An 18377-nucleotide genomic window follows, 5' to 3' on the forward strand; every position below is an offset into this window, starting at 1 on the left:
ACTAATGTATATCAGTTGAATACTGAATTGCCACCAAGTGTTTGCCATCCCTCTGCTGTCATGTACAGCGGTTAAAGCTATTGATTAGGCGCATGTCTCAGGAATGTTTCATACATCACAGTGATCCATCACGGCGGCCTGACACAGCAGGTATCACTCCATCAATATTTGGCATTTTATGCCACGCTTTCATTTGCGGCTTCCTCCCATCTCGTCTTTTATTAACCTTCTGCTGCACTCTTTATTTTTCACATCGACATTCTGAACAAATGGTTGCAATATGTAAAGAGGGTTGATCCATAGCGTATGTGGAACCGGGTCCCTTCACTGTAGCTTGATGTAGGACTCTCACTTACAACCACTTTACACACTCGGTTATATACAGTCACATCAGGGAGCTCTCTAGTATGAAATAAATCTTGTGCAGCTGTCTTCTGAGCAGTTTGGGGTCAGAGACTTCAGCAATAGGCTGACCTTATAAACAAAGAAACGCCAGCTCATGAGCCCCATGTTGCACGTGGACTGTAAATGTGCAATTATTCAACATGGATTTAGTTCCTAGTTCTGCACTAGAATCAGGAAAATAAAACTTCATTATTATTAACTTCTCACAAACAAGCAATATTTTAGGGATAAGACTTTAGGAGACTGGAGACAAAAATGGATTGATAAGATTATGCAAAGTAATTACAAAACAGATTTTATTTCATAATAGATTGGTAATCAGATGTATGCTGGTTTAGATTTTTTTTTTGCACACGTATGCGACAGCATAAAATTGATATGATATAAAACAGATGTGAAGGGAAAGGTCAAGAAGCATTCAAGAAGAACTCAACCACAACTCAACTGCAACTTCAAAAAAAAAGGAAAAACTACTAAGCTAATAAAGACGCCTGATTTAGCTAAATAGAAAGAAATAAATGACAAGCGGACACAAACAAAATGTTCAGAAGGGTTCATCAAATCAGCAGCAATGATAATGTGAAAAATATGTACATAAAAGTAAAAGCAACATGGACACTGATGCATTGACGTGCTGAAGTCTGGAGAAGCCTGTGACTGTCACATGGCTGAAAACCTGCACCAGCTCTGCAGACTGCAGCTGCACTGCGCAGCTCTCAGGTTTGTTTCTCCAGAGGAACGCTTCGTTTCTAAGCAGGTGACTCTGCATAAAGTTCCTGAGATAATAACTCATTTACACAGCACAACTTTAGTGTTTTATTAAGTCATAATTGGCATTCTACAGGACACATAAACATTGTTTTCCGCTGCATACGGTGGCAATTTGCACATCTGCTCGACTCAATTTGGGCCACCCGACACAGTCTCAGTGGAGATTCTTTTCCATTTAGCTGCTTGTCGTGTCAGACTCAATTGAATGACCACATAAAACAAATTGAAATGTATTTTCTTGAGCGGGATATGAAAGAAGAATTACTATTAGAGATACAGGAGTGGGGGGGATATGAAATATGAAATAAAAGCCACTGTCAGTGTGTTCCTGTGAGGATCAAATTGAAAAGGAAACACATTGTAAGTTAGTTGTTACAGCCACTTTATTCTGATCACAAATATTTACTAAACAGTTATAGATATGTCTCTCTGGTTATAATTACTCCCTCTGGTTTTAGTTTTGCATTACTTCCATACTGTATAATACCACACACAATCTGCATGCAGTCTCCACAGTCTAATTAATACAATTTCTTTTTTTTTTTTATGTACATCTTAGTGGCAAAGCAATTTTAAAGAAATCAATAGATAGAACTGCTACACTGAAATCATGTCCTTAAGCCTCCTATCTTTCTCTCACAAATTTAGCAGAAAAAGTTACAGAAAGATTTATTTAAAAAAACAAAAACAGTAAGAGCCTGCAGCCATGCCAGTGAGGCTGTGCATAGACACAGTGCTGCTTTGAGCTAAATGCTAACATCAGCATGCTAACAGGCTCACAATGACAATGCTAAGATGTTGATTTGTCACCAATATTTACCATGTTCGCTATTTTAGCTTAGATGTTACATGCTAACATTTGCAACGTTTTGCTATAGAACAAACACAGATGGTGTGAAGCATGGTCAGTTTTGCAGATATTTGATGAAATGAAATTCGAACAACAATTAAAACCCCCGTGCAGTGAGTTACGTGTGATTCCTCTTTGGGAACCAATTTGGATTTAACAAGACTCCTATGGAGGTGAGAGGGGGGAGGTGGGCTTCAGTGAATGCACCATCACCTGAGGATAATTGGGGGACATGGAAGGTAGGATGCAATTGGAGGGAACAATAGGCGAACACATCCAACACATCTAGAAAGTGGGAAGGTTTCCAACTTCCGAGATCGGAGGATAAATGAGGAACTGAATCCATCACAGCTTGAAGAGTGGCATGGTAATTTCCATATGCTCTACACACTAGTAAAAAGATTCAACCGATGCTTTTTAGGATCATATAACCATTGATGAACCTCAGAGGTTTGTTTAAGGAACCCAATGAAATGACTGTGAACCTAAAAATCAATGTAATCTTCCTAAAACATGTTGTGTTTGTAAGGATGGAACCAAGCAACAATCAGTCACAGGTTAATATTGAAGTCAATGCAGAGCACAGTTCCTCTAATGACCTCTAGAGGGCATCGTAAAAAAATCTGAACTATTGAAATCATACATAAAAAACAACTTCTGTATATAAAACCTATATTTTTTGACAAGAGAGGGAATAATCTCAATTCACATCTTCCTACAGCAAGTGATTAAAGAGAGCTATAGTGGATTTAAATGTTATTGTTCCATTATTACATTTTGTTTGAATATGCTTATTTGTTTTCTTGCTGAGAGAGAGATGCTTAGCAATGAGACTAAAAAGGGGAAAACTGCTAGCCTAGCTCTGCCCAAAGGTAACAAAATCTGCCTACCAGCATCCCTAAAGCTCATTTATTAATATATTATGTCTAGTTTGTTTACTCCGTACGAACCCGAAATGTAAAAAAACTATTTCTTGGGAGGAGACTACGTGGAGATTAAGCTCAACTCATTTATTGAATAGTCAAGAAATCACCCAAACTAGCTTTTACATATACATATCTCTTGGGTGTGCCTTGCTGAACACACCATGACTGCTGTCTGCTCGCCACTACAACAGCTACACCCAGTTACTCAAATCTGGATGTTCCGGCTCCATTGACATAACGGTAAAGATTAAAAAGAGGCTTCGGAAACAGACGCTATGTCAAACAATTTTTCTCCTTTGTGCATAATCAATGCACTGCATTGTTTTTAATTGCAAAATGAAGTCACTAATGACACTTGTTAGTCAGACTAGTTGAACAATAGTTCCCACTGTGCATGTGGAAAAAGAGCCAATCACAATCACTTTTTACATTTAATTTTCATTAATATGGAAGAAAATAACATAAGCACCACATGTCATTTCTACCAAAATAACTCCATCAATTAACAGTCCATCATTAGTCTGTGCAGTTTCAACTTACATTTCAAATTGGTTGTACTGAGAGTGAATTAACTGCCAACCCCTGTAAGTACAGTGCACAATCAAGCCGTTAACAAAGTCATTTTCTGGTTTGTGGTGTGCTCTGTTATGAGACCACTGGGATGAATCATACAACAACAGACAGCCTCTCTAGAGGACTGCATGGCACTTACCATTCATGCTCATAAGATGGTTGTTATTTGTGAAATTGGTAAACACTTCAGCTTTTCATTTGTCAACATTCCTACAGCCCTCCCTATCTCTCCTCACCCTCCGATCTCCTCTACAAGCTGACAGGGCGCCAACAAAACATTTTTTCTCGTGTTTGAACGACCGAGGGCAGGAATAAATAAAATGTTCCAACAGTAGATTGGTGAGACTCTCCACAGCGAGGAACTGGACTCTCACCAACTCTCACTTTTTCTATTTTTCTATTCCGCTGTTGCATTTTGAAGTTCGGCTGACTGGCAGGTCTGAGTGATCACACTAATAAAGGTTACAGCGAGTTTTAAAACTGCCAAGTTTATTTCTAAAGTAGACGTCTGTCAAAATGACTGGCTTCAACACACTCCGCAAAATTCACACACACACTCAGACAATTACTCAATCACACACTCTTTTCTGTTATTCCACCAGACTGACAGCTGTTTACTCTTCGCCCTGAAGCTGAAGTTCACATGCTGAGGTGGTCAAGACATCACATGCTGCTAACTGTAGCACCAATGCTAATTTAGCGATTGTATGTATGTTAGTGTTCGAACCCAAAGGTGAAGCTGCACACCACAAAGAAGCAAGGAATGATATCTAAAATGATGCTAAAAATGATACTTTTAGCGACTACCTTTGAGTTCCTGGTCTTCTTTTTGTGTCAGAGCTCTGAAGTAGTTAAGCTGTAAACAAACATAAGTGTTGACTTTAACTCCTGTGTAGGCCTTACATATGTGCTGTGTCCAGCAAGCATGGGATTAAAGGGTTTCCCATCCAATCGTAGAAAAGCAGTGTGGATGATGTAAATCTGCGGCGGGTATTAAAGGCTGAAGTTTTGGAATACAAAACTGTTTGTTTGAGCTTTTGCTCTCAGACAGGCTTTACTTTATTGGGTGGCTGACAGTTGTCAACCAGGAAATGCACCCGTGCTTGAGAAAAACCTCCCTTGGTACACGACGTAAGCGGTTTCTAATACAAACAGTCCCCTGATAAACTCCAACCAAGGTGCGCAAATGAGAACAGTTCACATCCATTCACGGCTCTTCCAGGATAAACAACCTAGACAACGATCATCATCATCATGTGTGTTAAAGAGAAACGAATGTACCGTTGAAAGACAAAGACAAAACTCACTCATCACATCTGATTCAACAAACTTCCTCGCAACACTGAAATAAGTAAAAATTACATTGTAGATTCAGCACACTACAGGCAGACATGGAAGAGCCAAATAAAATCCCTTGTGACCCACCCAGAGCAAACTCTTGGCGTATTGTAAGAAATGTTTGGTGTAGAAAAAAAACCCAGCATATGACAGAATAAACAGTAGCTCAGCCATGTGCCATCAGATTTCGCCATGAACAAAGTCGCATATACAGTTCTAAAGTACAAAGTGTGCAGTTATCTAAGTATGATCCCTGTCTCTATAAGAGAGAATCTATGCATCTGTGACACTTTAAAAAGTACCCTGTGGAGTTTTCTTCTAAAAAACAGAAAGTTCTGTTTACATATAGTTTATTACCAAAATGCATCATGTGTATCCTTGAGGCCTAAAAGACATTTGAAAAGCTATGGGGGAATAGTGCGATGTCATTGGCTGGAACATGCATCCTTTCACCTGCACGCTTGTGCGTGTGCAGAGGATACAAACAAAGTGGGAAGCGACTCATCAAAACACTGCTCCACAGCGCTACTAGTGGTCAAAACGCCACAGGGTACCTTTCAAGAGGAAATTCAGAAATTTAATCGCAAGCTGTGACATTTAAGATGAACTGCAGAGTTTTCAGTTCATCTTTTTGCATTCGTACCTTCAAAAATCTTTAAAACAATCTGGAAACAAGTAAGAAAGACTGAATGAAAAACCACAAAAGGTCCAGTAAGAAAAGTGTCATTAAGACATGCTTCCTGCAACTAAATTTACCCCAAAGATCAAATGTTTCTCTGACATTTACATCTGTGATTTCTCCATAACTCACATTCTGGTCAGCTATTTGTTTTCTTGCAACATGAAAGGAAACCCAAGTGATAAGTGCTTCTGTTACTGTACCCCCCTGTTGCTCCATAGTGCTCCTAGGGACCAAAACTACTGCAGTTCATCTTAAGCAGTGTTAATTAACTTTGAGGCTTTGCCACACAGCATGAGGACATTTTGAATAAATCTGTCAGTTTTCCCTTGTATAAAGTAAAAACATGTGCTGGAGCTTTTTGAAGAGGACAAATCTTGCTTACCAAAAACACGGAACATCGATATCAAACTAAAAAATACAGACTTCTGGGGTGAAATGAACATTTGCTCGTTTTCAGATCAAATTTGAGCTTCATCAATTCCTGCCTTGGTGGAGGGTTACAAAAGTCAAATGAGGGTTAGGGCTGAGCACACGTGATACACAAGAGATCAATACGTTTTTAGGTTTGGACAAAAGTTCCATACGTTTTGTTGTATCTGGAATCCGGTTCATTTATTCAAACAACTCCTGACACGTTTTGACCCTCTAAGTCTCAGACTCTGATTAACAGGCTCGTGTTAATGGAATTTCACAGTCCAAAAAATATATATTCATGTATATATATATATATATATATATGTACACTTAATAAAGCAATACACACCACATAACAATGATATGGTGATATGAGCCAAAGATGACGTGGTAATCCCAGGTGTTTGTCTGCGTTTATCTGCACACTTCCTTGGATTTACAGTCTGGGACCCACTCAGAACCAACCTGCGGGGTTAAAGCAGGTGACACAGAGAGATGTGGTTCTTCACAGGCTGATAGCAACCGGCCTGATAGCAATCAGCCTGTGAAGCCAAAGCAAAGCGCTTAATGCTGAATTTCACTTCTCTGTTGTTGGTGGCCGAGGAGCATGAGCTTATTCACAAGCGCCGCTGTGCACATCATAATACATCCAAAGCTGAATCCAGCTCAACATTTACTTGCACAACATGGTAGACTTAGAGCAGCTGCTTGATCACTTGATTGAAAGCTATGGAGCAGTATGCCGAATGTTTTTAAAGTCTCTCGCCTGGCGCACACCTTTGACCTATATACATATTGTTTGCACCCTTTTTGAATTATTTTGACAAATGCATTTTTTCCTTTGTCATGCCCTGTACAAAGCTCAGGGTGCCTTTGTAAGATACCCCCACAACGCACTCTGCATGTCGCTCTACACCTGTAAATCTGAATAAAGTTCATTTAAAAACTACGCTCATTTCTTGTCAGGTGGGTTGGTTCTCTTTTCCAGGTCCTCTCTTCAACTCGGTGAAGCCTCATCTCTAATAGTTCTGCAGTTCAGGAATGTTCTTGTAGAGGTCCAGCGAATCAGGATTGGAGAAAGCTCCTCTTTGCACCACCTCCCGGCCGGCAATCACCTGTTTCACAGCCACCTCCACCTTCTTACCGCTGATGGTGTACTGCAGAGGGATAAAGAAAAGGGCTGTCATTCCCACCAGGACTGACCTTGACAGTTGTGACCATTGTGACAGGATAATCTGACAGGTTTATTCACATCTGATTGATATTTATAGTTTTCTTACAGGAATGTCTCTGGTCTCCAGCAGCATAGCCGGGACATGTCGGGCAGACAGAGCTTTTCTAATGGCTCCTTTAATCTTCGCCACCAGCTCTGGACTGAAGGGTTTACCAGGTGCCATCTTTAAGAACAAAATGACTCGCTCTTCTCCGTCGGCGTTGTACTGGGGAACGCAAAGGCTGTCTGACACTTCCTCGAACGCCTCCACTGCAGAGATGAGAGCAAAAGAGGGGGCAGAGTGGAGGACGAGGAGACAAAACGAAAAATGAGGAGAGCAGATGAGAGGTAAGCAGAGAAGAGGAGGTGAAAGGTGAAGAGTAAGGAAGCGCAGATTGGAAGGAAAGAGAAGATGGAGTGTTGGAAGAGTTTGAAGAAATTGGTAAGAAGAGAGAAAAATGTTTCACAACTTACAACCTCAGATATAAGCACAGAAACACTGCTGTCAACAGTAAGAAGAAATTGTGCTTTTGTGACATTCTGTTGGCTGAATAATAACAAGAGAGCAAACTTTAATAAGCTTTTGACAAGAAAATATTGATTATGGGGTGGAAAAATATTTTGCACCAACATAATGGGACCATGACTCAATTTAAGCTCACAAAAATGCTTTTGCTTTTCCTTCCTTACACCCACACCTTGTTCCACCTGCAACGATCGACACTCACCAATGTTGTAGATCTCTGAGCTGCCAAATCGGACTCCATTGGGGTTCAGAGTGCCGTCACTGCACAACAAACACAAGTTCAAGATTCAAAACTCTAGTGTGTGTCATTGCGAAGCTGTCTTGTTGCACTTTTTACTGCAATGGAGAGAAAAGACAAGCATATAAAAATATGGATACTACACTGCTCAAAAAAATAAAGGGAACACTAAAATAACACATCCTGGATCTGAATGAATTCAATAGTCTTATTATATACTTTGTTCTTTACATGGTTGAATATGCTGACAACAAAATCACACAAAAATTGTCAGTGGAAATCAAATTTATTAATCCACAGAGGTCTGGACTTGGAGTCACACTCAAAATTAAAGTGGAAAAACACACTACAAGCTGATCCAAGTTTGATGTTATGTCCTCAAAACAAGTCAAAATGAGGCTCAGTAGAGTGTGTGGCCTCCACGTGCCTGTGTGACCTCCCTACAACGCATGGGCATGCTCCTGATGAGGCAGCGGATGGTCTCCTGAGGGATCTCCTCCCAGACCTGGACTAAAGCATCCGCCAACTCCTGGACAGTCTGTGGTGCAACGTGTCGTTGGTGGATGGAGCGAGATGTGCACAATTGGATTCAAGTCTGGGGAGCGGGCGGACCAGTCCATAGCATCAACGCCTTCGTCTTGCAGCTGCTGACACACTCGAGGCACATGAGGTCTAGCATTGTCTTGCATTAGGAGGAACCCAGGGCCAACCGCACCTGCATATGGTCTCACAAGGGGTTTGAGGATCTCATCTCGCTACCTAATGGCAGCCAGGCTACCTCTGGCGTGCACGTGGAGGGCTGTGAAAGCCCTCCATGTGCCCCCAAAGAACTGCCACCCCACACCATTACTGACCCACTGCCAAACCGGTCATGCTGGAGGATGTTTCAGGCAGCAGAACGTTCTCCACGGAGTCTCCAGACTCTGTCACATCCGTCACATGTGCTCATTGTGAACCTGCTTTCATCTGTGAGGAGAACAGGGCGCCAGTGGCGAATTTGCCAGTCTTGGCGTTCTCTGGCAAATGCCAAACGTCCTGCACGGTGTTGGGCTGCAAGCACAACCCCCACCTGTGGACATCGGGCCCTCATACCACACTCATGGAGTCTGTTTCTGACCGTTTGAGCAGACACATGCACATTTGTGGCCTGCTGGAGGTCATTTTGCAGGGCTCTGGCAGTGCTCCTCCTGTTCCTCCTTCCACAAAGGCGGAGATAGCAGCCCTGCTGCTGGGTTGTTGCCCTCCTACTGCCTCCTCCACGTCTCCTGATGTACTGGCCTGTCTCCTGGTAGCGCCTCCATGCTCTGCACACTACGCTGACAGACACAGCAAACCTTCTTGCCACAGCTCGCATTGATCTGCCATCCTGGATGAGCTGCACTACCTGAGCCACTTGTGTGGGTTGTAGACGCTGTCTCATGCTACCACTAGAGTGAAAGCACCACCAGCATTCAAAAGGGATCAAAACATCAACCAGAAAGCATAGGAACTGAGAAGTGGTCTGTGGTCACCACCTGCAGAACCACTCTTATTGGGGGTGTCTTGCTAATTGCCTATAATTTCCTCCTGTTGTCTATTCCATTTGCACAACAGCATGTGAAACTGATTGTCAATCAGTGTTGCTTCCTAAGTGAACAGTTTGATTTCACACGAGTGAGATTGACTTGGAGTTACATTGTGTTGTTTAACTGTTCTCTTTATTTTTTTGAGCAGTGTATATTTTATTTGTTTCCATGCATGTAATATATTACTTTATGCCAATTTACCCTAAAAGAACTGAACCATCTTTCAGGGTTTTTTTTTCACAAAGCAATCTTATACTGTGCCATATAAATGTCGCTCTCCCGCGAGCAGAATGGTTAATGGCTGACCTTCTGCCCAGCATGACAATGCCTCCCGTCTTTGGGTTGATTTTACAGTAGTCTCCATGAGCCCACACGCCTGGAGAGAGAAGGAACACTGTTAAGTTTAATGCTAGTTTTGTTTTGTTTTTTCATCGTGCAGAAATGTTTGATTACAGAAAAGCACACATTAGAAACAAATTAAATAATACATGCAATGAAAAAACTAAAGAAAAACAACTGTGAAGAATTTCTTGTAATACAATTATATAAAAGATGTTAAATGCTAGTATGTTAGATGCAATAGCAGAAAGAGGGTTCGAGTTGGGCAGTATTTCTTCGGGCTATTTTATGGCACTGCATTGTATCATATGAGTGTTTTATCCTGGGTTCTTTGAATATGTGTATATGTACATTTGTATTTATATACAATTTTTGTGTACCTACCAGGAAATGAGGAAAAGTATGCTTTGTGGTATTTGCTCCCGTTCTCGTCATTCCAGAAGTGTGTTGGCTGGCAGGGGATTGGCTTCAAGCAGACAAGCTCCCCGCTCCGTCCCCATACAGGTTTGCCTGTCCACACACACACACACACACACACACACACACAGTCGAGTCGTGTTTCCATAATTTTTTGGGACGTTACATAGACTTACATTCATTTACTGGAGACTTACCCTAACCACTAGCATTACTCTTCACCCTAACATTTAATGATTTACATTATGGGGACTCTGGCATTTGTCTCCATAAGGAAGGCAAGTCCCCACAACATGAGTAATACATGGCTACACACACACACACACACACACACACACACACACACACACACACACACACACACACACACACACACACACACACACACACACACACGCTCACATTTGTGCTTATACCCATAAACACACACTTAGAAATACAGACGGACACACACATATATATCACTCTCATACTAAAAAAAAAAAAAAAATCCCACACTCAGAGAACCTCACACACTTCAGTGTGTGGTTTCACACAGACCTCACCTCCTCCCTCAGGACGGTGTTATAGGCTTAGAGACCAACTAAAATAATCCCAAGATCTTCCTACAAAACTGCCCATAAATGATCCTTCAATCCACTCTCCTTTGAGGTGGTAAAGACACGGCAGCAGAGCCTGCAGGAGGGATCGAGAGCTGGGGAACAAGGGACTAAAATCAATGAGAAAAACACAGAGGACTTTCAAGAATCCCAGTTTCAATGGAGAAAAGAACAGTGTTTCCTTTAGAGGTCGACCAATACTGGCTTTTAAAAGACAGATACAACAGCAACCAGCACTAAACTGGTGGCAGCAGGTTTGTGTTCTGCTGATTTTTGCAGTTTTGAGTTTCAGCATGAATTAACAAGCTAACTGCTTTCTCCTCGCCATGGACTGCTCCTGCTACAAGCTAACGCTTAGCTACCTCTACGAGCTCTACAGACCCTGCCGGACACTTAATCATCGGATAACAACAAAGGACAACATTTACGATAAACAGAGACTGGTGCAGTGGCTATAACTTTTGGGATTTTCACGCTGCTTCATGTTGGATTGATGCTTGTATGCGCGGGGCGGTCATTCTGGATACTACTACCTCAAAGTGGACTTGCCTAGCTCACCAAAGCTAAGACTGAAGTTGAGAGGCAGCATGCTTTCAGCACAGCACTACTTCAGTGTAATGCATTAATAATGCCATACTGTAACCGACAACCTCATCGTGCTCATAATTCACAAATAAAGCTGACTCTCGCAGTTGTTCAGCAATGGCTAGCCTCAAATTAGAAAACGCATACAGGCACATCCATGCACGTGCACACACGGGAGCAACCAAGTATAAATAAGTCAGTATAGATTGCTCAGCAAATCCCTTGATAGAGTTTTGCCTAAATAGAGAAACACAGCAATAGCATCTTAATAATTCAGCCACTCTGAACACACACTCACTCACACACACTCTCTTACCGTCAGGGCTCCAGGCCTCCACAGGCATGCCAAGATTTCTTGTTTGGATCTCGCCGCGATACACTGGAACTGTTGGGTTCTGACCCATGAAACATGACACTATGTCAGTGCCGCCTGTGCACAACGATGAGAGAAAAACAGGCACAGAGGGAAACAGAGGGAGAGATTTAGATTAGATTTTTTTTTATATTTACAATGAATAAAAATATGATGTATGGTGTGAAAAGCTTTAACAGAATCCTAACCCACCTCTGCAGGTTAACAGAGATTTGTGGTTTCTTTGAGCTATTTTTTTTTTATTTAAAGCATGTACATTTCCTGGTGATGGTCAGGATGGTTGAGTGTTAACTGCTCTCATCAACATCTTTTGTTGTTTTGTTTGCTTACGCATTAGCCAAACATTTCTATGAAGATAAATTGTCTTTATTATTTATGCAAAGCTTTTTACAATTTGAATGTCACCCATTCACACACACACACAGGAATGGCAGTGAGGCGTCATGCCAGGACTATTTTGACGGTGGGTCTACAGGTCAGGGTTGGGCAATAATACTGTAATGTGGTATCCTATTTGAAAATAGCAGCAGTGTCCGTGGGTTGAAGATGCTAGAAAGTGATGGCAATTTCATTTGTCAAGAAATAAGCAATTTAAAAATGTAAAATGTATCCGAACTTTGTGGTCTATAGGACACACTTTTATGGTCATTGTCATTACTGCCATGTTTGTTTTTTATTGTTATTTTGTTAATATTTGATAAACCAACTGGATGCCATAGGCTGTGCTTTTAATTGAATGTATTTGTGCTAGATTGTAGCCATAGACGATTGTTGTTCATTTCAATTAGTTTGGTGGACAGACACCTGAGAATTAATGTCATGTCCTTGCACTATTCTATATTTACCTTGCAGCTTCCCACTGTATTTGCACTCAGGTTTTATATTTGTTGTTGATAGATACTGTTAATGTTGAATTTACTATTCCGATTTTGATGTTGTTCAGAGAATAAAACTTATAACGTGTATCACGTTATCTTCGTTGTGTGAAAATAATGGCAATATACTTTTATGTATATATCCCCTATCATACAAGAAATGCAGCTCAAAATTCTTAACAAAAAATAAAATGCATACATGTAACATCAGATGGAAAATAACAGTTGAAGGTAACTGTAGCCACCTTGTGGCAGGAAACGGTATAGCGGCTCCCTCCCAGTCCTCCAATGTGATTTCTCATCAGCTGGTAATACCGTATATCTCCACGAACATTTGGAGGGCGTGTAACAGTATCAAAAATTGGATACCGCCCAACCCTACTACTGGGAAGGGAGGGTGGAGTTGGAGAATTATCAGATTCTGGTTGAGCTATGAACCACAGACTTTTTGCCAGCAGTTGGCGAGCTAATCGACGATCACTGGTGAGTAACTGTAGATGCGTACTTTTTCTGAATATATTATACATAATAGTATTTTGCCAGTAGCCACTGATTCAACCCTCCTTGGTAAACCATCACCTGGGTGATGGAGAATCTTTCCAGACAGTTTGCTGTGGAGTTATTCTGCCTCCTAGTGGAAAAAAATTAAAGAATGCACCTTTATGTTAAAGTTCAGTGAGCGAGTTCTAAAGAGGTCAGACTCAAATGGGACAAATATATCTTATAGTTTGTTTACTAACCTGTCGGATAATGTACCTTTTAGAAAAGCATCACAGTGACCAGTGACCTGAGACATTGCTAAACTTAGTCGCAGTATAAATCTGGTATTTTGACAACACAATGTTAGTTAGTGTTAGCACCCTGCTCCACCTCCATTGACCTATATAGGAGATCTACACTGTTGCAGCACAATCCCAAAACTGTCATGACACACACACACACACACACGCACACACACACATGCACACACACACACACACACACACACACTACATATTGCCGTACCATTCATTTGTCTCTTACCTTCCAATCATCTACTATTTCTGACATGTTCTATTCATCTCCCTTCCCATTGTTCTATCTCTACCTCCCTGTGTCGTTCCCTCTCTGTATCATAGACCCCATCCATCCATCTTGTTCGCTTCCTCTCAACTGCTCTCTGCCCTTCTACCACTTCCTTCTCTCTTGCTTTTCTTTCTGTTCTTTACACCCGTTCTCTCTCTCTGTGTGTCTGTCTGTCTCTCTCTCTCTCTGCCAGGTTCTTTATTGAGCTTTAATTGGCTCCCTGGAGAAAATGGAAACTTTGTCTTCTGATTAAACACACACACTTATAGTGGGAAGATATGCAATTATTTTATTATTACACTCACTTTAATGGGTGAGTACACACGCACACGCACATACATACACACACACACACACACACACACACACACACACACACACACTTACATTTTAAGCCAAAAGCCACTGCTGCTTTCTCAGGATGCCTTCCATCATCAGCCGTTTAGTGTGTATTGTGTGTATATACATAAGAGGGTAACTTCTGATGTGATCTGATATTTCTAACAGCACGGACTATTCTGAACAGTGAAGAAAAATATTTTTTTGAACTCCTCAGTTTGTGCGTATATATTTGTGTGCATGTGCAAGTCTGCTTTCGTTTGTGTGGGTGTGAGTGCTTTGAACATCTTCTGGCACAGTCTGGGGTCAGACAAAGCCACCGACTGAGACAAAAAGGCAACCAGCCAACATACACATGCATTCATGTATTCAAAAATGAATTACAATAAGAATATGCATAATGAAAGACACAAGGAAACAAACACAAATTCTATACTTGTGCAGACATGCATGCACACGCAAACACAGAAAACTCAACGACACAGCGTAATGGGAAAATAGAAACAAAAGATAAGGGGTTTTCACCATTTTCTTTCCTTACAGAGGTGAGAAGGAGAGAAGAAAGAGAAAAGGAGGGGAAAAAATGGAGCAGAGAAGTGACATATGGGCAGTCAGGCGGAGGTATATTAGGATGGAAGGAATCCAGCAGTGAAAGTGTTAAAATCCCCCAATGAGGAGCGACAGGGGTCTGAAATCCCTGCTGACAGGATAACACACACATTCGTGCACATACACACACATCTTGAAATACACCAAAAAAAGGGGAAAAAAAACTCATAGACTGTATAAGAATCAAGTTTACTTGCGCATGTGTATAGACACATTCACATAGACACACTCACAGACACTCGCACAGGGTGAAATCGGCAAAGGGGCCCATCACATATGTCACTGTGACCACCAGTCAGTCACATATGCTGGGATAAATCCTTAGAACACACACACACAAATGCACAGAGTTTTGACCTTGGGGGTCAAGGTTAGGTCGGTTGGCAGCCAACAGGGCCGGAGCCTGCTGTTGCCCTTGGCGACAAGGAGGAAACTGACGGGGGCAAGACCTGCTGTTCTGAAGAATACACACATGGACACACACGAGCACACATGGCCTCATATCCGTGATCACACACACAGACCTAGTCCCTTATTAAAAAAAAAAAAAAAAGACTAATCCGAAAAGATAATTTCAATTCATTACATTTTGGGTCTCTTGTGATAACCCTGTACTCATCAAAGTACATTGAGAGACATTGCTACAAAAATGTCTGATGGGGCACGACATGAAATGAGAGGTGAAATAATGAGGACGGTGGGTAGAAAACAGTCAAATCTAAACCTGGAAGTCAGTCTGTAAATTGATTATCACTTCTTGTTTCTTGCCACATTTGACTTCTCGTTTACGTTATTTAACAACCCCCTAGTAGAGATAACAGTGCGATTTCTACAACAGTTGCCATGAATGATTTTATAATAAGAAATATAAGTTGAAAGAAAAACATAGATGCAATTTCAGCTCGCACCGTCCCTCCGTCTCAGGCCAGATTTCTACCTCGTGGGTGACATTTCAGTCAAATCTTGTGTGTCCAATCCTTCAGCCTGCATGTCAGTGTGTGCCTGTGTATATATGCGTCTGTGGCTATAAGCTACCCCCATCTGGGTTGCCATTCACAGTATATGCGTGCTGCTTAGATACTGTTGCATGTGTGAAGCCGCTACTCAACGCGTGTGTGTGTGTGTGTGTGTCCATAATGTGTCAGTCACCCAGACTGTGCTAAATGTTAAACGTTTCAGGACTCACAGAGAGAGACAGATAGCATTCTAATGCCCTGTCAACTTAACAATGGACTGAAAGGGCCTGTGCTTGTGTGTGTGAGTGCGTGTATTGGCGTGCGTTGTGGGTAGTGAGGAAAATGTACAGTTCTATACAAACGATTTTTCTGAATTTCCTTTGAACGTGTAAGTCCTTTTGTGTTTGTGTCACAGATGCTTTGTTGCTTTATTTTGCATTTTTGCGTATAGTTGCCAGCGATAATGTGGTCGACACCAACAACATTTGGAAAAGCTGCTGCTGTGTGTTCCCTTCCATGGAACTAAAGTGTCAGAGAAAAAAAAGACAAAATGTGTCCCAACATCAGTCACACACCTGAGATGGAGCCCAGCAGCACGTTGCTCTTGATGCAGCGGTAGACGTAGTCGTAGCTCTGAGGTTTGAGAGGAGATCCAGTAGACAGGATGGTGTGGAGAGACTGGAGGTTGTGTGTCTCCCCTGGGGGGGAAAGAGATTAATGAAAGATAGAAAGATAGAAATTGCTTCCAAATATAGTGTGCAGTATTCTCATTAAAAGTACTGTAAATTGATGCATTTGAGTTTTTGTCTTAACCAAAATGTCCTTTAGCATCAAGAGTTGAAAGCTGTATCAACAACTGGCACTGACTGTTTGGTCTGGTTTTTCACTTCATTCATGAGTAGATATTTTGTGATTTAAATCAGGAATTCAGGAAACGTCTAATCTTAGCCTGCGTTTCATTTGCAGTAGGCAGAAGTTCTTGTATGGCTGCTTGTGTTAAGACATTACCAATCATTGATTTATTGGGAAGTTTTGCATATTTTGAAGAATAAAAAATGGTTTCGTAATACCACACAAGTTACAGTCAGCAATTATTTTCAACTCAGTTAAGAATCCACACACACAAACACACATTTTGACCTGTGCACAGCTGTGGCTGCATGCACCCGTTCATGTTGTGTTAATGCAGTTTGCCACCCTGATGTGCCACAGCATACAAGCGTGCATGTACACAAACACACACACACGCACACACACACACACGCGCTGACACACACCCTTTTAATCTCCGTGCCCAGGTCCATGCATGCACACACTCTGTCACACACACATGGCCAGCCCACAAGCCAATAACGCTCTGCAAACTGATAAGCTTCTAGCAACCGACCCTCACACCCACACACACAGCGGGAACTCTTGCTACCCCCCACCATGCCTCCAGGTGTCCGGTCCAAATGTCAGCCCAGGGAAAAGGGCCCCTCCACTGGGGCAGCTAGTGAAGAAGCTCCCCCTACCCTTCCCAGCCCACTGGAGGCATGACTGCACGCACACGCGCACACACACATCTTTCTCTGCCATGCTCTCTTTCTCTGGTAAGCATCCATACACACACACAAACACACAAACACACAAACACACACACCAACATATATACATAATGATAAATGCATCAAGCGGCGAGCTGACTGAAGGAGAGAAAGACCAACCACATTTTGTTTTTGTATCTTCCTGTTTAGCTACAAAATTGGGATTGTGTTTAGCTAATTCACGAGTTGCAGAAAGAAACACACGCACACACACATGCACACAAGCACACGCACACCGGCAGCATAAATAAAGATTTGTGGTGATTATAGCAGTGCACTGGGACCTGACACACACAGCAACTGATTATGCAATAAACATCAGTTATATGTGCTAATTTCACATTAGGAGAGGAGAGGAGAGAAGAAATGGGAAAGAAATAGAACAGGGGATGAAGAGGACGGCATGAAGAAGACAAGAAACAAAAGAGCAAAAGCTTTAATATATAATTATTTAAACTAAATGCCAGCTTATGTAACGAATTTATTTTGCTGGTATTCCTTTGTCATTTCCTCACCAAAAGAACTGCACTGCTGTTAGTGTGAACCAGGTATAAAAACTTAAATATCATCAAAGTAAGCGCCATATGATGAATTTACACCAAACTGAGGAAGAAAAAAATGTTTTGTGCTTTCTTCTATTACAATAAAATATGTACGTTTATAAAAGAGCACAGCAAAGCAGCAAAAATGTTAGCATGCACGTCATTCTTTTATCCCACAAACAGCAGAGAGGGAACAGCATTGTTATGAAGGTTTGCAGGAAGGCTAATAAGCACCAGCACAGCTCTGATTATGTTTAGAGACCTGGCTCTGTCTCTAGAGAGCTGTGACACTAAAAGCAAGTAGCTGGTCCTATCCATGACTCACATGAATTATCATAACAGCACTTTTATCCATTCGATTCAGTGTCAAACACCAGAACACAGGACGAACTGTTGATTCACGCAGTAAATGCCATAGAGGACATTTAGAGTCAAACAGCATCACTGTTATAATCATTATCGTGTCCATCTGCTCTTATTGTTCCAGGTTCCATTCTCAGAGAGTACATGTGTGTGTTTGTGTGTGTGCGCACGCACGTGTCTGTGAGTTTCCGCTTGTTATTTGTGTGCGTCCATGTGTGTCTGTGGATG

General features: G+C 41.6%; 1 protein-coding gene across 1 annotated transcript in view; it reads right to left on the reverse strand.

Annotated features, from left to right (window-relative positions):
- Positions 1–1079: 1079 nt before the first annotated feature.
- The window catches only part of aacs (acetoacetyl-CoA synthetase), a 42053-nt gene continuing 24755 nt past the window's right edge, over positions 1080–18377 (reverse strand). The window contains exons 12-18 of the mRNA XM_041936540.1: positions 16234–16356; positions 11758–11871; positions 10225–10350; positions 9808–9877; positions 7901–7959; positions 7240–7442; positions 1080–7116 (exon numbers count right to left, since the gene is read on the reverse strand). Coding sequence (XP_041792474.1) covers positions 6979–7116; positions 7240–7442; positions 7901–7959; positions 9808–9877; positions 10225–10350; positions 11758–11871; positions 16234–16356 — 833 coding nt within the window. The 3' untranslated portion in view covers positions 1080–6978. The remainder of the gene's footprint in view (positions 7117–7239; positions 7443–7900; positions 7960–9807; positions 9878–10224; positions 10351–11757; positions 11872–16233; positions 16357–18377) is intronic.

This window comes from Chelmon rostratus, chromosome 5 (genome assembly GCF_017976325.1).
Source record: "Chelmon rostratus isolate fCheRos1 chromosome 5, fCheRos1.pri, whole genome shotgun sequence".
NCBI lineage: Eukaryota > Metazoa > Chordata > Actinopteri > Chaetodontiformes > Chaetodontidae > Chelmon > Chelmon rostratus.